At 39.7% G+C, this 18,888-nt stretch overlaps 2 protein-coding genes and 1 long non-coding RNA gene across 3 annotated transcripts; 2 read left to right on the top strand and 1 right to left on the bottom strand.

Moving 5' to 3' along the window:
- The first annotated feature begins 3 nt into the window (after window positions 1-3).
- On the top strand, window positions 4-12,384 carry dhx33 (DEAH-box helicase 33). The gene is made up of 12 exons (XM_004076619.4): window positions 4-365; window positions 516-676; window positions 2,645-2,872; window positions 3,813-3,983; window positions 4,104-4,289; window positions 4,944-5,055; window positions 6,616-6,775; window positions 6,875-6,963; window positions 7,044-7,171; window positions 8,319-8,522; window positions 8,591-8,677; window positions 9,880-12,384. Exons 1-12 carry the CDS (start codon window positions 155-157, stop codon window positions 10,186-10,188), a joined length of 2,046 nt encoding a protein of 681 aa, XP_004076667.1. The 5' UTR covers window positions 4-154; the 3' UTR covers window positions 10,189-12,384.
- On the bottom strand, window positions 11,869-15,279 carry LOC110016407. Its single transcript, XR_002291704.2, has 4 exons — window positions 15,071-15,279; window positions 14,092-14,185; window positions 13,829-13,961; window positions 11,869-12,116 (listed from the first exon to the last, which is right to left on the bottom strand). It is a non-coding gene; the product is annotated as an uncharacterized LOC110016407 (long non-coding RNA).
- Window positions 15,280-15,912: 633 nt separating this feature from the next.
- Window positions 15,913-18,381, top strand: c1qbp (complement C1q binding protein). Its single transcript, XM_004076620.4, has 6 exons — window positions 15,913-16,296; window positions 17,201-17,351; window positions 17,432-17,525; window positions 17,604-17,699; window positions 17,781-17,906; window positions 17,985-18,381. Exons 1-6 carry the CDS (start codon window positions 16,044-16,046, stop codon window positions 18,132-18,134), a joined length of 870 nt encoding a protein of 289 aa, XP_004076668.1. The 5' UTR covers window positions 15,913-16,043; the 3' UTR covers window positions 18,135-18,381.
- The last annotated feature ends 507 nt before the right edge of the window (window positions 18,382-18,888 follow it).

The following is an 18,888-nucleotide window of genomic DNA, read 5'->3' on the forward strand; positions in this document are numbered from 1 at the left end:
TGAGAAGGCGCCCTACATCCGCAGGGACGCTCTGTCGCGTGTTGGTGGGCACGCAAAACAAAACTTTTAGAGACGAATCTTCCACTCTAGAGGTAATAACAACCAGACAAACCAGCTGGTTAAGTTTGGTTCTCTTGGAGGCTTCCTGCAGACCATGCCCCACGAGCCCGACCCTCCTCCGGCTAAAAAATTCAAGCCGGGGTCTGTTTTTTTCCGCCTGGAGAGGAATAAACCTGGAATGCTTTTGCCAAAAAAGGGGAATGTGAGCACTCCGATAGAGGTCCAAAGGAAACAGCTTCCGATTTACCAGGCAAAGCCGCACCTTTTGAACCAACTGAGACAACTTCAAAATGCTATCATAATAGGTACATTTATTACTTAACTGTCATTAGCCATAGTTAACGTTAACTCTTACTAGTTCCCCAGGCTCCACAGCAAGTAGTAAGCAGTCATGATTAGACTAAGTTCATTTTTGTTAATGGCGCTCAAATGAACACATGTTCAATCCTCACCAGGTGAGACCGGATCTGGGAAGACCACACAGATCCCGCAGTATCTGTATGAAGCCGGGATCGGTCGTCTGGGTATGGTCGCCATCACTCAGCCGCGTCGAGTCGCTGCAATCTCTCTGGCAGGACGGGTGGCGGAAGAGAAGAGGACTCAAATCGGCAAACTGGTATGTAAAAGACCTCCTCTGTCATCTCCATTCTGTCAGTATTACTGCAGGATCTGAAGAAATCCCACCACTAAAATACAGCTCTGAAATTTCATGCAGCCATTCTTTAATTATGTTGTTTCACTCTGAATGTTTGTGAAATGACAAACATAGATAGTGTAAGTAGTTTACTCAATTCCATCCCCACAATCTGTATTGAAATGAGGAACTATAAGGAGCCCTGGCTCTGAAAGTCCCACTCCAATCATCTTTTGATCTATCAAAGTGTTCCTAGTTTAGTCAAAACCAAAAACTCTGTGTTGTTTTCTAATACAGTGTTTTTCAACCTTTTTTGAGCCACGGCACACTTTAACCTTGACAAAAATCCCACGGCACACCAGCATCCAAAAAAAAAAAAAAAAGCAGAAACTCATAGTCTGTTTTGATCTACCGCCCCCCCCCCCCCCCCCCCCGGCAATCTGACGTGCATTTTTGTGATAATTGTGGCAGAAAAAGCAGGAAGTTGCAGATGTTTTTCTAAAAGATGTAATAAAAGTTAAGTTACATACAAACTGTATGTTCGTTGTGTTTTCAAGACGTGTAAAAAGGACGACTCATTAAGCCAATGCATCATGGGAGATGTAGTGTGAATACTGCGAGAAAACGGCAGAAAGACTCGCGTCTCTGAGCTTCATGGTTTTGTTCACTTGTTCCACGGTCTGATACCGGATTCTGTGGAAAGCTACACCGCTAAAGACGAGCTTTAGCTGGTGTTTTTGTTGGAACTGAGTGAGTTATGAGCTAAATTAGAACAAGGAAGTGGAGACTTTAACCACTTCTGATTGGTCAGACTGATGACATGTGATTAAGCCTTCAAGAATGATTGGTGGAGTCGTGGAGACAGTAAAAGCTGCGGGACTTTTCCTTACACAGTTATAGCTGCAGCTATTTCGCGTTACCGTCATTCTTATCAAAATGTCTTTAATAGAATCAAATAAACACAAAGAAAAAAGTATTTTATGATCGTTTATATTCCTAACTACTCAGTGTTTTATCAGGACCTGTTTGGATGAACAAAGAGCTGATTTCCTGGAGATGGGAAATGCTTTTAGATCAGTTAATGAGGGCAATTTTCCACGGCACACTTGACCATCTCCCACGGCACACTAGTGTGCCGCGGCACACTGGTTAAAAAACACTGTTCTAATACATAGTTTCTGCAGAGCTGCAGGAATTCATTAGAAATTCACCTCTGAGTTGTGGGCAGGACCATTGACATGGAATGACCTCTTTCCCCTCCCCGTTGCAGAGAGCTCTCTGTTTACACTCTCTCTCGTTAGCTTACAGCTCCTCACACCCCCAACCTAATATCACCGCTGCAACAAAAATGGCGAGCAATATTGGAGCTATCCAGTCGTACAGTTTTGAGCCGGATTCCAGCTCAGGCGAGGAAAACAAAAACTTAACAGCATTGGAACGGAGCGTAGCAGGGATCTTGTTGCCCACTTAGCGTATTTTCTCCGTCACAAGCTATTTTTCAAACTGCATTTTATCGTCTGATCCCGATTCACATAATTTGAATGGACACACCTTCTCATTCAAAGAGTTTTCTTTATTTTCATGACTTTGAAAATTGAAGAGTGACACTGACGGCATCAAAACTCTGAATGAACACACGAGGAATTATATACATAACAAAAAAGTGTGAAATAACTGAAAATATGTCGTATTGTAGGTTCTTCAAAGTAGCCCCTTTTCTCTTTGATGACTGAAAAATGCCACAAGAACACGTAAAAAATGTTAAAAACACAATTTTCATCAGAGTGGGCCTTTAAAAGTGTATGTTTAATATAGCAGTGGATGTAGAGATGTGTGTTTGAGGCTCGCTGCTGTTTTAAAGTTTGACGTTTAACTTGCTGGAGCATGTAAGGAGCCTGCTAACACATATCAATGTAAAGCTAAAAAGGTTTGTTAAATTCTTCTGTTCAGGTTGGCTACACGGTGCGCTTCGAAGATGTCACCTCCTCTGAGACGAAGCTGAAGTTCATGACTGATGGCATGCTGCTGCGGGAGGCCATAGGAGATCCCTTGCTGCTGAAGTACACTGTGGTAGTCCTTGATGAAGCCCACGAACGCACCGTGCACACAGATGTGCTCTTTGGTGTGGTGAAGACTGCGCAGCGCAGACGGAGGGAGCTCAATAAGATCCCCCTGAAGGTTAGAGGACAATGCAAGTCCTCCATGTTTAGACATCATGAGTATTTCTATAGATATGCTTTTACTCTGAAGTGGAAGAGTTTGTAGAGCAAATGTGTGAAAACAAGATGCAAGGTTTTGAAAATCAAAGTTTCCAAAGTGCACCTGGAAGCAGCTTTATCCAAAAAAAAGCTTTTTAAAACCTTTTTTAACTTTGTTTTTACTGAATCTTAATCCTATAGAATAACCTCACTGATTTTACTTTTAGTTCTGGGTTTTTCTATAAGTATCCGGATGTTGTGACTTTGCTATCAAAATAATCTTAGTTTTTTTAAATCATTTTTTTATTTTTTATTTAGAGATAACTTTCACAATTTTTATTAAATTGAATGTTAAACATCTGTTGAATATCTACAGACTGATTCATATCGACTTACCGGTAATATTGTTGAGGGGGGGGGTGTCTTTTTTTTGATTAAATATTTGTGAAGGCCAACACACAGACCTGCATGCATTGAACCCTTATAATGACATTACATGCAAACTATTTAATGGATATTTTATTACAAAAGCATACTTTTAAATTCTTCTCATACAACAGAAAAGCACCAAAATAGATTTATTTTGCTCCAATTACCATGAATTTCATCTTAAAAGACCCTGCACTTTTCCAATTAGCTTAGTGCAGTTAGCATGTCTTGTCTGCCTCTGGATATTGAACTCCTTGAAAACAGCCCATCTCTTGGCTTATTAGGAAGAGAAAGATGTTTGGCATTTAACTAAGAAAATGCTCAATTTTCACTTGCTGTCAACGTCTCGTCTGAGATTGGCTGTTTTCTGTCTCGTTTCTTTGTGTTGCAGCTCCATACCTGTGTGTTGGTGACTGTCCAATTTTCCTTGCAGACATCTGAAAGGCTGTTTTCTTTTTCCTATATATATTTTTTTAATTTTCCCTGTACAGGTCATAGTGATGTCTGCCACAATGGATGTGGATTTGTTCTCTGAATACTTCAACAAGTCTCCTGTCTTATACCTGGAAGGGAGGCAGCACCCCATTCAGATCTTTTACACCAAGCATCAGCAGTCAGACTATCTTCAGGCTGCACTAGTTTCCATCTTCCAGATCCATCAGGTAATCCATCTAATCTATCCAACATAAAAATCTACAATAACAAGCACTTCTCTGGAGGAAATAGATGTTTTAACAGTGCTGATGTGAAGTGATGGTTCTTTATGTCTCTGTTGTGTTCAGGAGGCACCGCCAGCTCACGACATCTTGGTGTTCATGACGGGGCAGGAGGAGATCGAGGCTCTGGCGAGGACGTGTCGAGACATCTCCAAGCACGTCCCCGACGGCTGCGGGTCCATGGTGGTTCTGCCCCTGTATGCATCTCTGCCTCCAGTGCAGCAACTCAGGGTGTTCCAGCCGGCTCCCAAGGTGAGCATCAGGAAACGATCAGAAAAAGGACCCTTTCTGTTTGAAGACCCACTCCAATGAAAATAGCGTTTTGAGCATTTTTAACATGTTCTTGTAGCATTTTTCTCAGGATGGAGGACATATATAAAGAAAAGTAAGCTTAAGCTTGCATTTCTGAGTATTTCTTTATTCAAATTTTATTGGATAAGGAGCAGATGAAAACCCTCGGTTTGAAAAAGGTTGCCATGTGCGGGACAAAGTCATCCTTCTCAGCTGCAATTCTGAAGTATTCACTTGCAGACGAATACATCCATTAACATCTTAATTTTCCTTGTCTGAGCTGCCATCTGGCTCTAAACTGGACGGCTGGATAGCTCTGATGTTTTTGTTTTTTTTGCTACCCTAATGTTAACTTGGGCTTGTGAGATGCTAGAAGCTAGCTGGAGTGAGTGTAAACAAATAGCAGATGATAAATGAGTGCAGCTAACTTCTGCGCCAGAATTGAATTTCTAATGAGCTCCCACTGCTTAAAATATGCCTTAAAAAACAGAACAAAGGCTTTTTGTTTTGGCTCAAAACTGCATAATCGTAATTGAAAGACCCCATGGAACGATTTTACAATAAAAGTTGAATTCTAAGATGTTGGTTTTTGAAGCTTTCCATGCTTTTGTCCAGAGCTGCAGAAAAGTCATCCTGTCCACCAACATCGCAGAGACATCTGTGACCATCTCTGGGATTAAATATGTCATTGACACAGGGATGGTGAAGGCCAAACGCTTCAACCCTGGTGAGATCATTGCACCTTCTCAATGAAGACCGTAGCAGAAGATCGTTATGCCTTTGTCTTTTTAGTTATTTGGGACAATTTGGAATTCTGACGGATATTCAGTACTGATCAGATCAGTGCATAGTGTTTGTCTCTGTCCTATGAAGATTTGGTCAAATAATTTCATATCCCCAAATATTGATCAGATAAATTATTAATAAGGCAGCCCTCATGTCAGGGGTCCCCAACCTTTTGTAAGCCACGGACCAGTTTATTGTCAGACAATATTTTCACTGACTGATCCAAATGGGGCAAAAGTTGGTGGTTAATTTTTTTTTTTTTAATGTTTCCGGTTTCTGACTCTATTTTTTAAATTAAAAAAACAATTTTATTACCCTCCAAATACGTTTTAATTTATTATTTTTTTTATTACATTTGTTAGATTGAGGCTTTTAATTTGGCGGTCTGAGCAGCCGAATCCAGTATTTTTCAAAAACAAAACTTCCTTCAGAATCAGGGAATAAACAGAATCGAAATATTCTAAGTTAAAGTATGTATTTGTAATATTCTTCTTATCTGCGCTACCTTACCAAGTGACCTACGGATCAGTACCAGTCCGGAGTCTGGGGCTTGTGGACCACTGCCTTAAGTGCCAGCTTTAGTGTCTTCTGCTCCCAGACTATTCATTCAACACAAAAATAAAGAAAACTTTAGGGGGAGACTGTAATGATTGGATGATAACACATGGCTGTGACAGAAATGTACCAGTACTTTGGGGATTCAGACAAAGTTAACATCAATATCTGGAGCCATCTCAGGTTTCCCTGAAGTCCAGCAATAATTATCAGATAATCTTTATATAAAGATCCTGACTCACACATGTGGTTGGCACATGTAGCTTCGAAAACGGCTCATTCTAGTGGTTGAGTGGTCATACAGATGCAAACATCTGCTAAAGATCAAAGGAGAGATATCTGAATTGTGTTATTTTACTTAAAAATAATTTAGCAGACAGGAGGTTTTTTGTGGAAGAAGGACTCCCTTCAGTCAGAATCCTTGAACATGACATGTATTTCTTCAGATTGGCTTTTGATCTTCTTGCTTTGTGAACCAACAGGGTTTGAATCTGCAGCGAACAAACCCATCCGTGCATCCAGACACAGACAGCAGCTCCATAGATGCTCCATGCAGGCCTTTTCTGCACTCCCAGTCAGAACTGTGGAAACTTCCCCTAACATTACAAACTTCTAAAAAAAACCTCTGGTCTTTTTCCATCATTAGAAATGGTTTTGATGGTTATTTTAAGTCACTTTTGGAGCTTTAACAAGAAAATCCTTTTTAAAATCACGCACAATCGATGATAAAATCTCTCTAATGTCAATTTCTTTTGAGGTTTTGATGTAAAATTGGTTATTTGTGTGAAATATTTTCAGTTTTATACTAATGCACTAAAGATTTCTAATAAAAAAAGACAATTGGTGTGTGCATGTTTCAGATCAATATTGGTAAAATGAGCCACTGAAAAGTGACATTTCTTTCGATGCTGATGATGGTTGAGTGTGGCTGTGCTGTGGCTCTCAGACAGTGGTTTGGAGGTGCTGGCCGTGCAGCGAGTCTCAAAGGCTCAGGCGTGGCAGCGAGCAGGCAGAGCTGGCAGGGAGGAATCTGGCTTCTGCTACCGTCTGTACACAGAGCAGGAGTTTGACAACTTCCTCCCCATGACTGTCCCGGAGATCCAGAGGTAGGGAATAAAACCGAGTTTGCTGTGTTTTCAGCTGCTGCTCCTGCATGGTCTCTGCATTTAGATCACACAAACTGAATGCCGCCATGTGCCTTGCAGGTGTAACTTGGCAGGCGTGATGCTTCAACTCATGGCGCTGGGGATTCCAGATGTGATGAACTTTGATTTCATGTCCAAGCCTTCCCCAGGTAGGCGGATGAAGCTCAGGAACGGATGTGGTTGCACAGGAGGAGATGTGGTGGCAGTGAGGTGTGTTTGTTTGTCTCAGAGGCTGTGCGTTCTGCTGTCGACCATTTGGAGCTGCTGGGAGCTGTGGAGAAGAGGGAGGGGCAGGTTCTTCTCACCCCGCTGGGGAAGAAGATGGCCAGCTTTCCTCTGGAGCCTAGATATGCCAAGGTACAATGATTCACTCTGCTTTAACTTGGAGGACCAAAAAAGATTTTATCAGCTATTTGCATGGAAATATATCGATCGATTAATTGCCCGTCCCGGATTTATGAGGCTGGTGTGCACACTGAGGGTTTGGTGGGACTAAAGTTTACATTGATGAACTTACATTGGTCTGTCTGCAGGCCGTCTCTAAAGCATTGACTCAAAAAATAGAAATTTCATTAATCAGTCAGAATGTTTACATCACCTCAGTCTGCGTCTGACTCGCCGTAACACAATGCAAGCCTTACGCAGGAGTTCTGTTTCCAGTCCGCCAACTTGTCGATTTTGCGACAACAAACCAGGGAAATGGGAAACGGGTCTGAGTTTCAAAATAAAAACTTCAGTTGCACTTTCAAAATAGATGTTTTAAAATTGTTATTTTATTTTAAGTTGACATGTCCACGTGATAACACACACGATTCAAGATTCAAGAACAACTTTTTTAATCCCCGAAGGGAAATTTAGTTGCAGTAGCAGCACTAAGGAAATAGGGGGATAAAGACAAACACAGACACAAAATATACAGGGAAGAAAAGAGGAAAAATTTGAATAAAATAATAATAGAATAACTGTACAGTCTGTAACTCTAGAATTCTCATGTACGTCCAAGTCTGCCAGATGAATTGTGGCATCTGTTCTGATCAAAACATGATCACCACTCAGAACGTCACAGAAGTGCTGAAGAGCAAGAAATGCTGCTAACAGCTCCAGTTGATCCATGTGGAGTCTGGACAGTGCAGGAGTCCAAGAGAAGCTGCACTCCTGAGGACAGGAGCGAACAGAAGACTTCTGCTTCGCTTTCTTGGGCTTCAAGCTCATTTACTTTCTTAAGATTCCATTTTTGCAGTGCTGGCAGATGTGAGGGAGAACACGTCTACCTTAAATTTTAGGTAGAGTTGTGTTCCTGGTCTGATTCAGTTTCCATCACATGATGATACGGACATCCAATCAGGGAAAAACCACACCTGATGTTGATTAAACTTATAAAGTTCATGATAACCTGAATGTGACCAAATTTAAAGTCCCACTAGTTCAAACTTCAGTTAGCTGCAGACACCGCTGGGCTCAATTTTGTTCCAAAACCAAATAAACTTTTTTTCCCCCCCTGCAGACCATCCTATTGTCCCCAGAATACTCCTGTTCTGAGGAGATCTTGAGCATCGTGTGTCTGCTGTCCGTTGACACTGTGCTCTACAACCCCCCGGCCCGGCGGGACGATGTGCTCGCGGCACGCAAGAAATTCATGACCAGTGAGGGAGATCACATGACACTGCTGAACATATACAGAGCGTTTAAGAAAGTCAGTGGAAATAAGGTGAGTGTGGCGAGACCGAAATTTGAAACCAGAATGATCACGTTCCTGATGAAGGTCTGCTGTTGAAGGAGTGGTGTCGGGAGAACTTTGTCAACAGCAGGAACATGGGTCTGGTAAAGGACGTCCAGGCGCAGCTCAGAGACATCTGTCTGAAGGTACAGTTGCACCCACAGTGCAAACCTGGGAACTCAAAAATGCCGATTTATTTTGAGCATCTTTTATAATTGTTTTAGGAGGAGAGCTGATCTCATGTTTTTAGTCTGTTTGCATGCTGGAGGTCTTCAAGTAAACTTCCCAGACTCCATGTCCAGTTTCATAATGTAAAAATTGAGTCAAATGAAAGTGATGAAGTCTTCATTTTCTGTCTGGCAAGAATTTTTTTTTTTTTTTCAGAAAACTGATTGGAACAGCAAAACAAGTTAGTTTTAGAAAGGATGAATGAGCTTTTTTGGTACTTTGTAAACTAGGTAATTAAGCACACTATTGAGTATTTCTTTACTCAAATTGTTCTTAACCAGGAGCAGACGAAAAGAAATCTGTTTGAAAAAGAGCTTATTTGTGACGTAAAAAATGTGCTTTTCGCTCCACTCTGATGCATCCACTTGCAGACAAATAGATCCATGAACGTCTTTGTTTTCCTAGTCTGAGCTGGAATCTGGATGATAGCTCCAATGTTGCTCGCTATATTTGTTACACAGGTAATGTTAGGTTGGTGTGATGGGCTGCACACTAGCGGGAGAGCGTGTAAACAGATAGACCTCAGTTTGGGTAATGGGAAGTGGGGTCTTGCTTGATACGTGCCAACAGTTCTAACTACAACTCAGGGGTGAATTTCTAATGAACTCCAGCTGCTCTGCAGAAACTATGTCCTAGAAAACGACATGGGTTGTTTGATTATGGTTAAAAATGGCATAATCATAACTAACAACAGATTAAAAGATAATCAGAGTGGGTCTTTAAACTGTTCGTACAACTGTTTATCGAAGGCAAGCACATGTGGAAAAAAGCACATGTTGGCATTCAAAACATTGACATTGAGACCATTTCAGGGTCTGACTTTGCTGTCATTGCAACAAATGCAAACCAAATAAATGCACATGCTAGTGTGGGTATTTGTTTTAACCACCATAGTAAATACATACTAAATGTTACAAATGGTTTAACCATGTCAAGAAAAGACAACGTTTTTTCCGTCCATTGTGGTCAGCCTCAAAGTATTTAACTCCTCCCAATCACTGATGAAATATGTTTGTTTAAAATGTTGTAGTTGGAGCACAAAATCTGAAGTCTGTACAGGAACTTGTTTTTTTTTAACTATAATGAAGCTCCTGTCACTGAAGACCCCCCCTTTTTTCAGCTGAACCTGAAGCTGGAGTCGTGTGGTTCAGACACCGCAAGTGTTCGCCGCTGCCTTGCCCATGGGATGTTTCTCAACGCGGCAGAGCTGCAGCTTGATGGCAGTTATCTGGCTCTGGACACCCACCAACCCGTGACCATCCACCCATCGTCCGTCCTTTTCCAGGCCAAGCCGGCGTACGTGATCTTCAACGAGCTGCTGCACACCTCGCGCTGCTACATGCGAGACCTGTGTCTGGTAGATCCTGACTGGCTGCTGGAAGCAGCTCCAGAGTACTTTGGCCGCAAGCTTCACCTCACCAGGACCTAACAGGACTTCAGCTTTAACTTTGCGTTAGCAAAGCAGAGCAGAATATTTTCTTCAATTGAGAGTTTTCTGGACTCCTCTACCTCCCAGCTGGCATGGATCTAGCATGTGTTGCTGTTGCACTTCACATCTAAGCCTCATAGCTGAGGCTTCCTGCACACACCTGAAAAGGATGTTTTGTTAAAGTTGTTTGCATGCTTTTATAAAGCACAAAACCTATCAGGAACACAGTTTACAGAGGACTCCATTTGGAATTCTCCGTTTCAGTTTTTTTACAATAAAATGCTATTCAACCTGCAGCAGGAATTATCTAACTATCTATCTAATGTTGCTTTCAAGGCAGTTTGGGAAAATACGCAGGTGATCTTAAGGGCTTTTTTGGTATATCCTAATGGCCACAAGGAAGCTCTGTAGTTGGGCGGTTGTCAAACAGCTCTTTCTGAGGCTTCTGCTTCAGAACAAGTACAGCGTAATGGCGTAGCCAGCTTTCTACTCAGCAGTGCAAAACATTCAGATCCCAGCAGTCACCAGCCCACCGCTGATTGACGTGCGCTGTAGTCCAACAACTGACCAAAAGAGAAGGAAGCAGGCTGCCTGCAGTTCTGACTTAACTCAGGGTTGTTGCATTATAAAGAATTAGGGATGTCCCGATCCAATCACATGATCGGAAATCGGGTCCAATCACCTCACATGGTTTATGAATCGATCAAAGTCGGATGCTGTCTCTTGACCAGGGATCCAACATTTTATTTGTTCTTATTATAAATAGCGCTTTATATTTCCAGTGAATTATTCCAGACAAATCCTCTGCTCAAGTCTGCATATCATGAACTGTTCACCACAATTTATCGCACCGCTAGTTTGATCAGGAGGTGCAGAAAAACAGTTCAGACAAGCTAAGATAGTGAGATATTCCGGGAAGTCCCAATCTGTGAATATGGTTTAAACTGACAGCAAGTGTCTCTAATGAGTTGTCTTAACGCAAACGATGACCTACAAAAGCCTTTTAACATAAAGGGGTTGTTTCTTTTCAACGAGAACGGTTCTGTGTTGCCGACAGAGATGCAGTGAGACTGCTGCTGCTGCAGAGAGAGCAGTAAAGCAGAATTTAATACTGTGGCAATAAAACCAAAAATAGGATGTTCACTTATGTTGATACCAGTTCTGAAGAGGTTGAAAAGTGAATTCCATATTCACTAAAAAAAAAAAAAAACTAATTAATGGGTCCATTGATATGAGCTAGTCATGAATACTTGTCATATTTATTCTACAACAATTTAAAAGAAACTCATTATTTTTCATTTTTCGTTAGAGATATTAATTAGAGATATAAATCACAAAATGTTCAAAGGTTTTGAACATTTGCTGAACTTAAGCTACAGTCACCATCTTTCTCACATGACTAATTATCACCAGTTTTTTTTTACCAGGAAATACTTAACTATTTTTATTAATAGTTGCATTAATTTTACTTGATTTTTAAAGTTACTTCACAGAAGTTCAAGTGTTAAATGATAAAATGATTTTAAGTAAACAAAAATGGAGGAAAAAAGGGATATGCTTAGATTTAAAAAAAATCATTTTTTAAACGTGTTAAGAGTATTGGAGTGGGACTCTGTATTGGCAGAATCAAAATCTAATGACTAGCATCTGGCCGAAAAAAAACTGATCGGGACATCCCTATAAAGAAATGATTTGAATAATTTATTTACAAGAATGTATGAAAAAATAACTTTTTCAAATGGTTTTATCCTGTTGAACAGTTCACACTGAGCATGCTGTTTATCTCTATGATTGCAGCTTCGTTTCTCGATGCATGTTCAGGAGTCCGCTTCACTCCTCAACCTGAACTTTGTAATGTTTTGTCTCATGGATTGCATGAAGCTGACGGGGATCTGATCTCTCTGGTCCTCAATTCTTCGTGGAATGTGCTGAAGAAAGGTGGAAAAAATAGTTTTGCATTTTAGACAAAAGACTCACGATTGTACGTTTTGTCTCCTGACTAAATTACATTTAAAAAAAAAAAGTTTGTTTACTGATTCAACAATCATTTTGAGAAGTTTTTTATGCATTTACTCTACATGTTTGCATGTAAGAATAAATGCATGTGTTTGAATTAATGTGCAGATGGTTTGATACAGTCTTAAATAGCAAAAGTTATATTTTCTAACAATAAAATTTTCATTACTTGCTTCACAACACAAGCCTAAGCATTCGAGTTATCATTTCAGTTTTATTGTGTCAATAATAATCACACATGACATCCACAGCGATTAATGACATTTGTCTCTTTTTGTTCAAAACAGTTTGATAATTAAAATATTTTTTTGTTAAGTAAACATAACTGTAGTATGGTGGTCTTTATATCTACCATTAATTATTTTAACCCTATATACCCATTCGTATCATATTCGATGCATGCATTTCTGAGACACCTATCCTACTAACAATATGAAAACCTTCCCCAATTACTGTTTTCTGCACTGCAGTTCATCATCATGCCACTAGAGGCAGTAACAGGGCTTTTTCCTGCTCATTTCAAAATGGTTGCTTCCACGAAATCTCAAAAACACTTTTGTTGGGAAAAGTTTCAGTAATTCTCAGGACATATTGATGAGAATAACTCGCCTATTGTTGTTCTTTTCTTTTTAATGATTGCTTACTGAATTCAAAATTTGTTGATAATTATTGCATTATTTACCCTTTTAAAAATATGTGGATCAAATTTGAGACTGAGGGTGTTTTCAGTATAAGCGCCCCCCACCTAAGAAATGCTAAAACAGTGAAAGGTCAATCACTAAGTTTGTGCACTTCTCTTTAGAACCTTTTGTTGTGTTAATTAAACAACAGAGGGTGGAATAAAAGGCCCCTCATACAAAGAAATGTCTAAATGTACTTGAACGGTATCAAATTTGAGACAGTGGGTAAATAAAGTACTTTTTTCCTGAACACTCATGTCAATATTGTTGCATCTTAGCCCAACATCGTTGTAAGCAAAAACAAAACCACTTTGATATGATCTGATACGATCCATACCTTATAAAAAAGGATATTCCAACGTTATTTATTCTTTTGACATTTAAACATCCCAATACTAACATAAATTTGGATTTTCTGTCAATTCTGTGATGTAGAAAAATGTGTTTTCTTCTTGCCCTCAGAGTTTTTTGAGTCTTCTTTTTCATCTGACATTTCGTCACTAAAATTAAGGGGCAATTACATGATTTCCTGTTTGAGGCTCATTTATAAATTAAAAAAACTAAACCAATCCAGGTCCGTTCACCCGGTACCCACTTGGTGGGCATTTACAAATAGAAAATGGTTCTTAATTACCCCACATAAAAAATTGTCAAAATTTACAACCAAAACATATGCAGTTTAAATCCAAACCTTTATTTATTCTTTTTAATATTAAATTGTAAATTGTATTGTATTAAATTTTAAGTATAGAAGCACTGCAAAGTACTCCTGTAAATAAGGAAACAAAAATTAGTAAATGCATCTGCTAATTATTAATTAGTACAGTGTGTGTGTGTGTAGGTGTGCGCTTAAGCGTGTGCATGTATTAGTGTGTTTGTGGGTACGTGTGCATGTGTGTGTGTGTGTGCATATTAGTATGTTTGTATGTTAGTGTGTGTGTTACATCTACGAGTTGTATGGAGAGTCAGTCAGCCATCACATGATGAACTCCTAAATGACCTCTACAACAACAGCGGAGGTTTGGGAGCGGCAGGCTGAGCGCTTTCCCTGTTCTACTGGAGGACTGGAGCCTGAACCTTCGGCAGACAGACGGAGGAGGAGGAGTCAGAAAATGCTTCACCTGCTTCTTTACCTTTACCACAGCTGCAGCAAGTGTAGACGTGTGTAAATCAAAGGAATACTTCTACAAACATCTGGAATGCTCACATCTGGCTCAGGAGCAGCAGCACTCGGACGCAGGTCCTCTTTCTGGAGGCTCGTCATCACTTCCTGAGCTGCTGTCCTGCTGCTCCCGTCGTCTCTGGAACAACAATGGTCGCAAAGATCTGATCTCAGAGAAACACCACAGACTGCTCACAGTCGAAATATTTGGATCAGTGGACTTTGAGACAAATTATTGAATTTTTGATCTGTTGAATCAGAAATGAGTCAGCTTGATGACAGTTTTGTCTCACAACTGCCATCAAAGAAAGAAACACTGGCACAGTTGACGGACATATCGGACACTTCAGTCAGGCATTCTCATTACATGACCCTTCACTCTAATTGTTAAAATAAAGCACCCTAAACTCACTTATTAGCGTGTGACATGCACACTGCAGACAAACTGCAGAGAAACAAATGGCTGCGAGGTCATCTGCCGGCAGAACATTGAACTAGAGAAGGTCAAACATCAGAGCTGCTCCCATTCAAGACACAGATACGCAACTTGATTTGCATTAACCTTTGCTGTGAAATGAGACAATAATCTTTCTTTTTTAACCTCCAGCCATTAAAGCTAAGCTTGTCTTACTGACAAATCCTTATGATATAATATGAACTAACTTACAGTGGTATCAAGTCAATAACATGGAAATTATGGGAGTTTTTTTAGTAACATTTTGCATCATTTCTGGCCTTTTTTCAACAGCAGAATTTCCATCCACATAAGAATGCAAACTTATCTACAGCCACTACCTTTAAAAAGGTTTAGTAAAGATAGATACATAAAAGCTCTTGGTCTATATTTACATGTATGTATATATGTAAAATTCAAATAATTAAATTATATGTGAAATAGTCAAGATAATTACAACATTTATCAGGAATTCATGGTAACATTATCTGTGCTAAATTCACAGAAGCTACTGTGTTCATAAAGAAAAGTTAAAAAAAGAAACTTAAAAAAAAACACCACTAAACTCACCCTTTAGGTCTGAATAATTTCCTTCAAAAATGTGGGGACATAAATCTCTCAAGTTGCTTTTGTGCTTTTGTACTGTCTTTAGGGAAGTCTGACAACAAAGAGACTTTTTTTTTCAAACTGATTCCTTAAAAAAAAAAAAAAAAAGTGCGGTCACAGTCGCAACCGATAGTTTGTAAATTAGCAGATTCAGTCCAAACCGTTACAGAATTTCCTAACTTAGAAAACAGTAGTTTCCATGGTGAACACATTTTTTTATAGAATAGAAAATAATCTTTTTACATATATTTATATATATATATTTAGCAAATTTTCGTGGCTTTGATAAAGGGGTTTAAAAAGCATATAAATTTATCTTAAAAAATGAATTGGCTGTATAGTGGGCGTTGAATGGTTTAAAAACATGTCAGACAGCACCATCTGATGGCAGCAAGACTACAATTTCAATATATATTGTCGCAAAGGATGATGCAATGTTTCTACATGACGGGCCTCTACCGGTTGAGATTGTATTGATATTTCTTATTTAATCAAATTTTATTTCACTTGTATGTGCTGTCGAGTTTATTATAAATAAATAAAGAACTCCCGCCACTAAAGAAGGCAGACAATCTCTAATAAAACATTCACATCGAAGACACAGGGGGGCGCCACTGAAAATGCACTACGTTTTTTAAAAGTGCATCATATTTTTTCAGCTATTTTTTAAAAATGTTTTTCCATTTAATTTTACCATCCTATTTTACCATCATATATAATCAGTTAGTGTTTAGTGTTTAGTAAAGTAAAGTCAACTATTTGATATAAAACTAATGTTTACTGAACTAAGTACTACTTCCGGTTCAGGGGTCATAGTTACGCTAGGTCAATGTGCCCTTCCACACGTGTTGCCGGTGTCTTCTAGAAGCGTTCCTGGTAGTACGTCGGTGCCTGCGTGTTCTTATTTTTCTCTCTTCTTTAAACAGTTTATAGTATCATGCTAAAGTCTCTGGTCCGCGCGGTGGGAGCTGCTGTTCGGCTGTCCTCGGCACCATCCGCTGCTGCACGGGCTCTGCCGCTCAGCTGTCCGACCAACCGCTCTCCTGGTTCGGTTGCATCTCGGCCCTTCACCCGCTCCCTGTGGATGTTGAACAGTAACGGAGCCCCGTCGGGATACAGACCTAAACTGTTCAGCTCAAAAGTACTAAGTCCGTCTGTGTCGTGTGGATGTGGAGGGCTGCACACGGAAGGTAGCTGAACGTCCGCATGTTTTTGTTTCATTTATCTAAAAAAAAAAGAGAACCTGTAAACACAAGTTTGGGTTATTTAAAGCAGCAAAACAGCTTAAGTTGCTTACAAAATTGAAAGACACGTGGCGGTTAATTGGGGTTTTAGACGACACGGCGAGCGTGCTGCATCCTGGTTTAGGAGCTAAAGAGCTGACATCACTTTGGCAGGCAAAGCTTTAGATGATAAACAATCAACTGATGTTTTAACTTGTCGCTTAGCAACAGTACTGCTAATTTCCAGACTTCACAAACTATTTGAATTTTACAGTGACCCGATTTTCCTCATTAAAAGTGCTTGTTTTTATTTCTTTTTTTTTTTTCTTTACTCCTTCCACTCGGCAGAAATTGCTCCTGGAAAACGACACAGGTTTTATAAAGATTTGGCTAAAAACGTCAAAATTATTATTTTTAAAAAAACCCCACTGTGAACGCTTTTACAATCGAGCGGGAGGTGATTGGAGTGGAGCTTTTAACATTTTAAACTAATCACAAGTGAAGAGTCCCTTTATATTTACATCTGTATTTACTCAGTCAGCATTTGTTTTTTTGAATATTCCGCTGGTGTGTTATCCATCAACACTTAAAGATTCTACACGATGTAGGTATTTTGTATGTAATTGTGTAACAATTGTTTCAGATAATGCATTTTATCAAGTTTTTTCACCTCTAACTTGTCACATGTTTAAACATAAAACATTAAGGTTCACTGATAAGTTTTTCCAAATCCCCTCTGCCGAAGCCAATAGTTTACTCATATAAAGTTATGTTGTCATCCCATCCTGTGTGAAATGTGGATTCATGTTTTTTATCAAGTTGTCCATTCTACATCACACAGTTTCACCTAAATCTGTTGTCTTTTTCTCAGGAGACAAAGCGTTTGGTAACTTCCTGTCCGATGAAATCAAAGAGGAAAAGAAGATCCAGAAAAACAAAACCCTTCCTAAGATGTCTGGAGGATGGGAGCTTGAGATGAACGGCACAGAGGCCAAACTCACAAGACACCTTTCTGGTGAAAAGTAAGGCGATGGCTCACTCTCTGAGGACAAAGTGACCGTGTAGGAGTTCCTGCAAAGCAGCTTTTATTTTCTGTCTTCAGAGTGACGGTCACATTCAACGTTAACAACAGCATCCCTCCAAGCTTTGAGGAGGAGGAGGAAGCGCAGCAGCAGCAGAAACCAGCAGAGGAAGAGGTGAAGCTTTCGAATTACCTTCTAGATTTGTGATCTTATCATTTATTTATGCTCACTAGTTGTTGTTTTCCTTTGTAGCCAGAGATTGTATCTACGCCAAACTTTGTTGTTGAAGTAACAAAACAGAATGGGAAGCACACGCTCGTGTTTGACTGTCATTTCCCTGAGGATGAGGTATGAATTAAAACGAAGAAAGAAAGAAAAACTTCTGGATGAAGTGGTTAGGTAAAAAGGTGCCGACTTTATCCAATGTAGATGAGTCATGGTGAGGGGGAGGAGGAGAGCGACATCTTTGCCATCCGGGAGGTCAGCTTTCAGCCAGAGGGAGACTCTGAGTGGAAGGAGACCAGCTACACCCTCAACACAGACTCCCTGGACTGGGTAAGAGCTGCTGTGAACCATGAGCACACGGGGGGTCATGAAGGTGGGATGTTCTCAACTCTGCTGGGTTCTTTTTAGGCGCTGTACGATCATTTGATGGACTTCCTGGCCGACCGCGGCATTGATAACACCTTCACAGACGAGCTCATGGAGCTCAGCACTGCCATAGAGCACCAAGAGTACATCAAGTTCCTGGAAGATCTCCAAAGCTTTGTCAAATGTAACTAATATTTAACTTAACTGTCTGTTCTCCAGATGAAATTTCAAAGGACTAAAGCACTCAAGACTCATGTTTGGCACCCGGCAACAAGAATGTTGCTTGTTTTTCTGTAACTTCAATAGAAATATTTGTCAGCCATAGTGATCATTTAGTTTCTCAGCCTCTATTTTACATCTCATGTCCCCTTTAAATGTGTAAACGTTCAATCAAGACCTGTTCTAAAGCTAATAAAGAGAATTGTCAGTTTTCATTCGAGAATTTGTCACATTCTGAGGTTTTACTTTAGGAAGTTTTTATGTTTATTGAGGAACATTGACATTTTGTTGGTGGCTTAAAAACAAAATAAATACACACAAATTCCACACAGAACCAATTCAAGGTTTTAGATCATAATCATCACCTTACATTTTTCTCAATACAGTAAAACTTGAACAAGTTCAGATGCTTCAAAACTGAAATTATTTGAAAGATTCTTTATAATTTAGAAATGAATAGAACTGTTTAAAGGAAACAAATGGAAAAACAATATTAAACTGTTTATGTGCAATAGAGGTTGATCAAACCTTAAGCTCCTCCTAAGAAGCAACCCCGCCCCCCTTCCTCCCAGCTATTTCCCACGCTACAAATAAGCTCTTTTTCATCTGCTCTTGATTCACAATAAATTAAAAAAGAATCACTCAGAAATGCAATTTTGAGCTTAAGCTTCCTAATGTATGTCCTCCATCAGAGAAATACCACAAGAACATGATAAAAATGGCAAAA

This window comes from Oryzias latipes, chromosome 14 (assembly GCF_002234675.1).
Source record: "Oryzias latipes chromosome 14, ASM223467v1".
Lineage (NCBI taxonomy): Eukaryota > Metazoa > Chordata > Actinopteri > Beloniformes > Adrianichthyidae > Oryzias > Oryzias latipes.